Raw genomic sequence first — 12,204 nt, 5'->3', positions numbered from 1 at the left:
AGGTATCACATAACTCTCTTTGCATTTTTAGACTCAATACCTTTGATAATTTCAAATCCTAAAAGAAATATTGTGTGCAACACTTCGCCGCTAGAATTAACTCCGATTAAAAATTGACAAAACTGATTGATTTTGTACTTTTGAACTATGATAATTAGCCAACCGCACAGTGTCACGCAACTTTTTTATATTTTTTGGAGAGAGCTTTTGGGTTACGTCTGATATTAACTACAAAAGCTATGTGCAACTTTTTGCCTTGCCAAAAAAGTGGGTTCAAAGGTGGCAAAAACTAAATTTCTAAAAATTTTTAAAAAAATCTAAAAAATTTAAGCCCAGATTCCGAGTGAACGAAACATTTTTGAAATTTTTTTTTTTCCCCAACAGGTTTTCTCTATATTCTGATCAATATATAAAAAATTCAAGCAATTTGGAGGAGGTCACTTCCATTGACTGCCTGATTCTTACAAAAAATGACTCTTAAGGATTTGTGTAAACTTTTGCGTAATTTGCGTAAAACTATTTGCGTAATATTTGACGGCTACAACACAAGTTCTCCCATCTTCCCACTACCCAAGTTCTCCCTCTTCCCACAACCCAAGTTTCCCATCTTGTAAATAATAGTTGTGCTGGTAAAGCATTAAGGTTTTTTACTTTTGAGATGACTTTACAAGATGATCAACATTCGAATATAGTCTTCGTATTAGCTCACATGTTCTGTGTAATACACAAGACAGATTAAGTATTTTATTTTGGGGTTAAATTTTTTTATTGCTTGAGCTACTTTTACCGTATATGGTGCAGCATCAGAAACAATCCCCGAAAAATCTTTTTCAAAATTTCCTTTGGTAATCTTTACAGATTCATCAAAGAGCAATAATGCAATCATTTTAATGAAAGAATTCAATAAAACGTTTTCAGTAAAAATTTTTTAAAGATATTGATAGCGCGCTCGCCTCAGAGGCAAAAACTAACTTTTTAAATTATCAGATGGGATTAGTGGTTCAAAGCCATCTCTGGGCAAGTTATGCAAGATCGGATAGGAATGAAGTGCTCTGTGATAAGATTGTTAGGACTTCTCGGGGCATCTAAAAATAAGTTTTAAAAATGTTATAATTTTTGTTTTAAATTGTTATTTTTGTGGTTGCCGAATTAGAAAAAAAAATGACATATATACTTTAATACACATATATATATATATATATATATATATATATATATATTATATATATATATATATATATATATATATATATATATATATATATATATATATATATATATATATATACATATATATATACTTTAATATACATATATACATATATATATATATAATATATATATATATATATATATATATATATATATATATATACATATATATATATATATATATATATATATATATATATATATATACATATATATATATATATATATATATATATTGAAACTGGATATATATGTATATATATACATATATCTATATATATCCAGTTTCACCAACATAACATTTGCCACAAAAGCACTCTAATTTGTAAACACCGGGATAGGAATTAACTGGTAGTGTAGGTTTATTTTTAGAACTAAGTAGACTTTAGAGATTTTTTGGAGACTTAAACACTGGTGCGTATCCTGATTTTTAAAAACTTTTCGTAACTTAGGACTGATTCCAGGGATCCAGGGTAAAGACATAATTCTTTTTGGTGATATAAAGAAATGTTGATTTTTCGTGAGATCGTTTTTGTTGTTAGCACTTTCTTTCGCAGATTTAACTAGTTTTTCCAGACTTTTCCTCTTATAGCCGTTTTCTACAAATATATCAATAAGAAACGACAATGTATTGGCTAAGTCGGCAGATTAATGTATTGGCTAAGTCGGCAGATTCCATTGTGTATTGAATACTTTTGTGTCGTTTGTTAAGTAGACCTAAAAACTTTTGCACATCTTCTTCTACTTGGAACCTTGAATGAATGTCATTGACATATCCTTTTAATGATTTCACATGGATGTTGTTGTAAAGCACCATTGGATGAGCATTACTTTCATGATAAGGTAAAAAAACACTCAGCAACTACCACCATAAGAGCTGACCCATTTGGTTTGGAGTTTTCGAAAACATGAATGTCATTTTCATATAAAAAATAGCAACGAAAAAGACGAAGTTCTAAAAGTAACCTGGACTCTTCAAAAGCTAAATTAGATATAAAGCTCTGGTTGTTTCTTAATCTTTCAACTAGTATAATGATTGCTTCTTTAATCGGGACCGAAAGGTACAAATTTTACAACATCAAAGGAGACCTGAACCTCATTCAAGATGCGCAAAAGTTTTTAGATCTACTTAACAAACAACACAAAAGTGTTCAATACACAATGGAATCGTAAATTTAGACGGTTTTGCATAACATTATTTTTTATAACGGTTTTTAATATTATTGATAACGAGGGTATCTAAACATATTTTTAACAAATAAAAGTTAATCCATAAAAAGAAGTTTTTTTAAAAATTTTTACAAATACAATCTATATATATATATATATAAAATAGATGTCAACATTTAAAATATATATTTATATATAAAATATATATATATATATATATATATATATATATATATATAATATATATATATATATATATATATATATAAAAGACATATATAGTATAAATATTTTTTTTACAACGGAATATCCCTTGGGAACTGATGTGACTGTTTATTTTAAGGTATTCAATGGAACTAATTCTCTGGAAATAAAATTATTTTAATTACATACATATTTAAAATATACATAAAATAACATTTTAAAATACATAGCATAAATACATATGCCGAAAGAAGTAGAGTTATAAAAACCTTAGAAAAGTAGAGAAAAAGTAGCAGATTTTAAGAGAGGTCTCTGAATTCCGGCAAGAGGCTTAATGAGCGGCTTAAATATGGCTAAATATCAATTTTTAATAACCAGATGTAAAGTAGTAGTTAATGAAGTGGGTAATCTGCAAAATTCACTTTTATGAATGAAATAAAAAACTACTTTTATTTAAGGACTTTTTTTAGATAACAACTTTAATTAGTAGTAGGGACCTGGTAAGTAGCTTTAACAAACGATTAAATGTTTCTAGTAAAACGTATTTGTGAATGTTTGAGTACTTTATTGTTTACTTTTTGAACTTTTTAAAAATACTCAAAAAATTATTATCTTTTTTTTTTTTAGTGCAGAGAAAGGCATTCAAGGATTTGACCAGTACGGAAAAACTCGAATAACTATTTCTAGTAACGGGGAGATAGTTTGGTTAATGCCGACTATACTGCGGTGAGATTTAATTTTTGTTTAATGATTGTAGGGTTGCCGGTAATAGAGCGCCAAATGTTTTTCTAAAAATTGCCAAAAATGTAAAACTTTATTTAAGAATGTCAAAAAAACAACAACCCTATAACTGTAAAAATAGTTCATATAAATGCATTGATATGTTATTTGAATAAAATTAATAACGTAAGTTATAAGTTTACTAAAATTGTATAAAACTCATAAGCAGTTAATAATGTAGATAATTTTAAAGAGTCTAGTTTTTTGAGTAGCTCGACTATCAAATTGAGAAATTTAATTGAAGACACAACTCTTACTAGCTCTATTTCAGATTTGGATTGAACGTAACTTCTACCATTACGCAGGTACTAAAAGATCTCACTGATAACTGTGCTTCTTTATTTCATTCCAAGATGGCAAGATAAACGCAATAATTTACTTTTTACGTTGTTAGCATCTTTTAATTTTCTTAAGATCACTGATCTGTGAAGATTGTTTTCCATTGGAGTGGTAACTTGTTTACATCCGATGTAGCTACATCATTTGTTGCTTTTACTTCTAAAAATTTGCCTTTAGGCATTATTATGTCAAAAACTATCTCTAGGCATAGTTATGTCAGTTAGTATCTTTTGGATGCAACTTTTAATAAATAGATGCGGTAAAGCATCTTTTTATATATAAATAAAAGATTGCTCCATTAATAAAAGATTGCTCCATAAAATAAAAGATTGCTCCATAAAATAAAAGATTGCTCCATAAAAGATTGGTCTTGTAGTCTTTTGTTAAAGTTATTTGTTACCTCAATATATTATTGATACTTAATATTTTTGATGCTAAGTAAGTGGTTTATATCAATTAAAAATAATAACTGTCCTAAAATAAAACCCTTACTTACCCTACAAGTTATCAGGTTGTTTTTTTTTAATCTTTTAATTTATTAAATATAAATTGCCTCTGTTAGTTAATTATTATTTTAACTACAATAAGTTTTTTTTAAAATTCTACAGCTTTTGTTTTTTTTTGAAGTATTTTATGATTTAGTGTATCAAAATCGTTGGATAAATCAATATCGTAATAAATCAATATAGATTGTTGTTCCATAAAAGACCTCTACGGAACAACAATCGCTTATCAAATATATGTTTAACAAATCTGTTATTGCGTAGTCTGTAGGATGGTTCTTTGTTCCAAAGCGTTAATTTAAAAAACCTATGTTCTAATAGCTCAATACACTTATCAATCTTGTTAATAAAACTAATGGAGCCCAAGTTCCGGGACAATTTTGTGCATGTAAAATAGTAATTATGTAGCAATGATTATCTGCCCTTTCATATAAAAATAAAGAAAATCTTTCTCCTAAACTGAACTTTTTTTTGCGTGTTATTTTAGTAACAAAATAATAACCAATCTTCAACAATTTTAAGCTCAGTTTTTGTTGTTGTGAGTAAACTTTTAAATCATTTTGCTATAAAACCTGCACTTATTTTACTAGAACGTCATATAACGTCGAATAAAATCCCATCAAGGGCTGTTAATCGAGCAGATGTTGCAAAAAGTAAGTTTTTTCTTGCTCCAAAATCAAAATTAAATGGTTAAAGTTTTGGTCTTTCTACATGGTAGTTCAGGTGTGTTTTTATGGTTCAGGTGTGTTTGCTGAAGTAGTACTTGAAGAAGCAGTTAAATTAATGGGCGGAAACTATAAATATTTTTTCCACCCCGGTAAAACACCAGAATCAATGTTTTTGTTGTTTTTGAAGCAAAGCCATTTTAGTTTTTGAAAGTTTACTGTTTAAACAATCCACAATTTTAAATTTACTGTTTAAGGAACCCGCAATTTTAAATTTACTATTTAAACAATCCAAAATTTTAAATTTAATTAAAACTAGAGATTGAAAACTTTAATTGGTAAAATGATTTCACAAATAATTACAAAAAAAGTCAGCGGAAATTGTCAATGATGGCATGCTGTTCATAAATCCACATATATATATATATATATATATATATATATATATATATATATATATATATATATATATATATATATTTTATATATATATATATATATATATATATATATATATATATATATATATATATATATATATATATATATATATATATACAAAATTGATACAAATGTTAATATAGAACACATTATCAAGGTAAAAACAAGGAACGAAAATCAACCACCTTTTATCGTTGTCTTAAAAGATAAACATGAAAGAAATAAAGTTTTAAAGTCTTCAAAAGTATTAAAAGACGATGACTCGTTCTCGAAAGTATTCATAAATCCTGATCTTACAGAAACAGAAAGACATAAAGCAAAACTCTTAAGAGAAGAATGTCACCGAATGAACACTGAAAGAAAACAAAGAAATGAAAATAATTATTATTTCAGTATCAGATATGATCGAGTAGTGAAAATCATTGTATAGCAATTACCAAAAAACTATTAGATTAACAAAATCGAATATCATAAATCAACGGACAGGAACAAAAAAATCATCAATGAAATATTTAAAAAAATAAATTACAAAATCAATTGAGTCAATAAACATATTATCTGAAAATACAAAAAAACTAACAATTAATAATAACGATGTAACAGAAAATTTTTTATCATGTTGGTATACAAATGCTACATCATTAAATTGTAAATACAATGAATTTATTGCTGAAATAGTCACATCTTCCCCACAGATACTTTTTATTAGTGAAACATGGTTTAATGAAAAGTCATTAAGTAATGTTCCGGGTTATAATATATTTCGCCAAGATCGAGTAGGTAAACGAGGAGGGGGAGTATGCATATATATCAAAGAAAATATTAAATCTGTTACAGTTTCTGATAAAATGTTAAATGACGACGACTTAGAGCAAGTTTGGACATCACTGCATATTGGGAATGAAAAGATACTTTGCGGATGTATTTATAGACCAGGCACAATTGACTTTGAATCTAATCTAAAAATAATGAATTCAATTAAACGAAGTTACAATCTATTGATAAATAGTAAGTATTCCGGCCTATCGATATGTGGAGATTTTAACTACTTTTCGATTAAATGGAATAAAGAAAACATCAATTTTAGTACATCGAGAAAATTGATAATAATTTAATTTTCTCGATGTACTAAAATTGTTATAATTTGAAAAGTAATCAAGCTACAGTAATAATTTTTTCAGGACTTGTTGCAAATGTATCACAGTAGATGTGTGCCAAATTAGAACTAAATCCATGCATGTTTGCTAAGGAGTTTTCTATTTTATATGACATCAAACCTTTAAATGCGTTTTTTTACGTTTTAAAATTTTAATATAGATGTTACATTTTTGCTCATAACTTTAGCTAGGGTCAAGCTAGAGCAATAATTTTTGCATCATTTTAAAGCAGAATATTATACCTTTTCAAATATGTATCACACTTAAAACTTAAAATTTTATACATGTGACTGGTTTTGGTCAGATGGGTCACATATAAACAAAAAATCAAAAGTTAAAGAAGAAATTAACGCATTAAATGTAAACGGCAAACTTGAAACAAGTTATTTATCAATAGCGCATTCCTTAAATAACTATTTTAGCTCTGTTTTCACCAATGAAATTAGTGACAATATGCCATTCTTTAAAAATAGGACAAACATTATTTGTGATGACCCTACATTTTCACCGGACACAGTTTATATAATCCTGAAGTCACTAAATCCAAATAAATGTACAGGAGTAGATGGAGTTCACCCATTTCCTTTAAAATGTTGCGCAGATGCGTTCTCACTTCCTTCATCACTTATTTTTAATAAATCGTATGACACTGGAATAATTCCATCGATGTGGTTAAATGCTAATATAACACCATTATTTAAAAGTGGAGATAAATCGGAACCATCAAGTTATCGACCAGAACAAAGCTACATTTATGTCGCACTTAGAAAATAACAATCTCTTGACTAAGGAACAACATGGATTTTCTAAAAAAAAAACTGTTGTACAAACCTTATAGAATCTATGGATCTAATAACTCAAGCAATGGAAGATAATTTACCAGTAGATATCATTTTCCTAGATATGAAAAAAGCTTTCGATTCCGTGCCTCACAACAGATTGTGTCCTAAACTAAAAAGTTATGAATTTAACAAAAAAGCAGTTAGATGGTGCAAACATTTCGTAAGTAACAGAGTGCAAAGTGTCGTCTGCAACGGCGGATTTTCAAATTGGTCTCCAGTTACAAGTGGAGTACCGCAAGGGTCTGTCTTGGGTCCGTTTATGTTTATTGTTTATATAAACGACTTACCGAATGAGTTATCAACGAACTGTAAAATGTATGCTGATGATATTAAACTAGTTAACATAATTAGATCATCTTCTGATATAGAAAAGACTCAAACAGATCTAAACAAATTAATGACATGGTCACAATTATGGCTATTAAAATTTAATATCAGCAAATGTAAACGCATGCATGTAGGTAGCAAAAATACTAGGCATATATACACAATGTATGATTCAGTGCTAAATAGAGTTGAACTACCAGAAACAAAAATTGAAAAAGATTTAGGAATTATGATTTCAAACGATTTAAAATGGTCTAGTCAAGTTAGTTATGCGTCTGGTAAAGCTAATAAAATGTTAGGAATAATAAAACATTCATTTAAAAACTTAGACATAAACGCATCTAAATTCTTGTACACCTCTCTTGTAAGACCGTATCTAGACTACGCAAATTCAGTGTGGTGTCCTTACTTAGAACAAGATAAAAAAAAATTGAATCGATACAACGTAAAGCAACACGAACAAAATGTCTTCAAGAGAAAAACTGTGAAAGTAGACTAACCTACTTTAAATTAACGACTCTTGAAAAAAGACGCGAACGTAATGACTTAATCCAACTTTTCAAAATAGTAAAAAAAATAGATAACTTAACATTGGAATACCCACCAGATTTAATAACTTCAAATACGAGAGGTCACAATATGAGGTTTCATAGGCAGTTAATTAAAAATCCAAAGAGGTACTATTTCTTAACAAACCGTGTTATTAACAGCTGGAATAATTTAGATCAAAACATTGTAGATTCTAAAACACTTAAACAGTTTAAATCAAAGTTGGACTTATTTTTTACATAAATTGGCTGTTAAAGCCTAGATTACCTAGGCTCCGTACATTGTCATTGTAAATGTACACAGTTATTATTATTAAATATTATTAAATATTAAATATATATATATATACATAAATATATATATATATATATATATATATATATATATATATATATATATATATATATATATATACATATATATATATATATATATATATATATATATATATATATATATATATATATATATATATATATATATATATATATATATATATATAAAATCATTTCCCTACAGGACAAAGAAGACCTATAGGTAAACCTAGGTAAAAAAATGCAAATTTCTTAACAATGTAATTTTATTTGCAGTAATCTATTATGTTAGGATTTTTAGAGGTTTATTGGAATATTGTGGTGCAAAAAGGGATTTTAATATTGAATACAAAAGGTAAAAGGCATTAAAACCATTAAGTTTTTGTAGTTGTAGTACATTCAAAAACTTTAATGAAAATGTCTTGCCTGTATATTTTTTATAGACAATTTTTTCTCCAAGTTATTTCTTTATTTTTCTGTTCACACAGATTTTGTAGTAAAATTTCTCCGAAATAAAAACGAGTTTTTAATTGGCACATTCTTTGCATCAATCAAACAGCCTTTATTGGAAGTAAATGAAAAAGTTTGTCGAAAAGTCTTTTTTTTTTTAAGTTGATAACGTTTAAAATTTCTCGCATATTTTTACTAATGTTAATGAGATCATGAGGTAGTAAACTCATATCGGCTACTGCACGGTTGCATAAAAATACCTGAGAGTTACACAATAAATTACTTCTGACGCTCGAATGCGATAAAAAATATCTCAAGGACTACTGACTGATCTAGTTTGCGCAAGTATGGGAGCCAGTAATTGTGACTCAATCTTTTCAACTTTATATATGCCGTAGTATATCCTATAATATTGATAAAACCCTTTGCGGCTGTCAATTTACAAATGCTTTGAACAAGAACAACTCGTTGTTTTCAATTGGAGAGAAGTGCATTTATCAAATGGTAGATGTATTTGTCGAAACCTTAAGCTCAAATTTAAAAAAAAATATATTCACAAAATAAACACTAAATAAATTTTGGAATAGTTTAAAAAAGCTTTTTGTATATGTATATATATTAACATATACTTTTAATACGTAATTTTTAAATTTCTTTTTTTGATGCCTTTATATTTTTAAAAAAATGCAACAAACACTCATGAAAACACATATTTTTTATTGCTGTTGGTTTAATTTTTGCTAAAATAATATATAATGTTTTGTATCGTAGATAAACCAAAGAAGTTTCAAACAAAATCATATAAAAAGATATTTATTAGATGTATATTTTTATATGTATTTATATATATATATATATATATATATATATATATATATATATATATATATATATATATATATATATATATATATATATTGTATATATATATGTTGTTATTTTATAATTTTATATATTTTATTTTTGTGTATTTATTTGAATGAAATTTTAAATGAAATTTTTAAACGAAAATCATATATTTAAAAACATGTGCTAATATATTTATTTAGAAGTACCTGCAAACTGGACATGCGTTTCTTTCCTTTCGATGAACAAGTTTGTAATCTAACCTTTGGATCATGGGCGTATGATCAAAGTCAAATTGACCTTTTTCCAAAAAATCCAACTGGTTCTTTAGATTCGTATGTTATAAATGGAGAATTTATTTTGAATCGTAAATATTTTATTTATTTCTTATTTTACTTTACTCTTTTTTATCTTCTTTTATTAATAAAACCACCATTTTATTTTTACTATTTGAATTTTGCCTTCGTATATTTTAGGCTTCGTATCTGTTCGGGAATCTAAAAAATATTCTTGTTGTCCTAATCCGTTTGTGACTGTAACGTATAGACTTTTCCTGCAGCGTAAAGGAAACTTTTATTTATATAAAATTATTCTTCCTGGAGTTCTAATTTCTTTACTATCTTGTTTTTCTTTTATTCTTCCACCATCGACTGGCGAGAGAACTGGTTTGGTTATAACAAACTTCCTTTCATTATCTGTTTACGTGCTAATTGTATCTGATTCCGTGCCACCAAGTTCGGATACATTGCCTCTGCTTGTAAAGTAAAAAACGTTATTTAATTATTATCATAAATATTATAAAAAAAAGTAAAAGTGTTAAAATTTATTACATTTATTTCCTTTTAGATTTTATACAATCTTGATGATCGAAATAGGATTGGCGCTATTGACAAATTGCATTATTATCAGTCTAGATGCAAAATCTGTACCCGTGCCTAAATGGGTTTGTGTACTTTTTTTAAATAATCATAAAAAAAATATTTTTCGCATAATTAAAAGAAAATTTTTGTCAAAGACTACTAAAGTTGTTGAAACAAATAAAAGCAATTCATTTCCTAAGTATAATTTTGAAATGAGCAAAGGAGATAAAAACAAAATCAAATCAGGTAAAAGAGAGGAAGTGAATTTTTTACAGCTTAATGACACCCTTGCAAAGAAGTTGAAATATACTTCAAATGTTGCCGAAGAAAACGGCGTTGTTTCGTCAAATCAGAATTGCAAAATGAAAGGCAAATGGAGTGAAATAAACATTTCAGAATTAAAATCTTTTTACGAGTTTAAAAAAGAAGACAATGATTTCAATTATCTTGAGAAAATAAACGAGTTTTTAAATATAAAAATTCGAGAAAAAAGTATTCGACAAGACTGGGTAAAGGTAGCTAAGTCAATTGATCGACTATTTTTTACGTTATTTGCAATAACGATATTATGTAGTAGTGTTTATATTTTTTCATACGCCCCAAATAAAGTTTTCTAAAACAAAATATTTACTATTATCATTGTTTTTAAACTAAAAATTTAAAAAGGACGGTCATTAATTTTTAGGTTGCCAATATATAACACCTATCTAAAAAATATGTTGTTAAAAATAAATATGTTGTTAAAAATATGTTGTTAAAAATATGATGTTAAGCGCGAACATATAAAAATATGAACAGTACAAAGTTATAAAAAATAATATAATGATGGGAACTTTTATGTTGTGTTTTGCCACGTTTTATTAAAAAAAAAGTTTTATTTTTAAGCTTTTTTAATGCGACTTTAAGACAAATGAAGTCTAAATAAGATTTGATTTTAATTTCTTAATTATGTTAGCAGCTTAACACTGATTGGCTAATACCTCCTGTAATGTTTTTTAGTTCACAAAAAAATTATTTATTGGCTGTCTATGCAAATAAATTAAACAATAATATAGTTATGCAAGCTTTTATTTTTGATTTATTATACTGTTGCCGCCTGCCGCCTATTTAAAAGAAGATGAGCGAGGTATGGCATTCAAAGCAAAGATTTGTTCATACAATAACGTCTTGTCTTTTACATCATGGAGTGGATCTGGCATTGAAACAATGTTTAGCGGAACTCTAGTTATGAGAATAAATAAACAGGTCTATCACAATTTAGAAAACCTAGAACCAACTAAAGGTGAATTACCTCAATTCATGAAAGTGTGGGTACATGATAGAGACGAGGTACTTAATAATAGAAATGACAATTAACTTCATTGTAACTTAGATTCAGTTTTAATAGCTCAACTATATTTAGAATTAAGAAAAGTTAAAGGTTCATCTTGGAAATTATTTCAATGAAAAAAGTCATCGTACTTAAAAAAAATGAACTAGAGTTTAAAGAATATGTGATGACATTAACCTGAAAAGGAGAAGAGTGTTAGCTTTCGAGTCAATAAA

The 12,204-nt window shown here is 27.0% G+C and overlaps 1 protein-coding gene across 2 annotated transcripts in view; it reads left to right on the top strand.

The window, feature by feature from the left end:
• Positions 1-11,283, top strand: part of LOC100212154 (neuronal acetylcholine receptor subunit alpha-9) — a 66,707-nt gene extending 55,424 nt beyond the window's left edge. For both annotated transcript variants that reach the window (XM_065801501.1, XM_065801500.1), the window contains exons 6-9: positions 3,214-3,312; positions 10,003-10,166; positions 10,276-10,561; positions 10,646-11,283. In XM_065801501.1, the coding sequence (XP_065657573.1) occupies positions 3,214-3,312; positions 10,003-10,166; positions 10,276-10,561; positions 10,646-11,276 (1,180 nt within the window). In that variant the 3' untranslated portion in view covers positions 11,277-11,283. The remainder of the gene's footprint in view (positions 1-3,213; positions 3,313-10,002; positions 10,167-10,275; positions 10,562-10,645) is intronic.
• The last annotated feature ends 921 nt before the right edge of the window (positions 11,284-12,204 follow it).

The sequence above is a fragment of the Hydra vulgaris genome, chromosome 07 (assembly GCF_038396675.1).
Source record: "Hydra vulgaris chromosome 07, alternate assembly HydraT2T_AEP".
In the NCBI taxonomy this organism is placed as follows: domain Eukaryota; kingdom Metazoa; phylum Cnidaria; class Hydrozoa; order Anthoathecata; family Hydridae; genus Hydra; species Hydra vulgaris.
The sequence above is the reverse complement of the archived record's forward strand: the minus strand, read 5'-3'. Positions and strand labels throughout refer to the sequence as shown.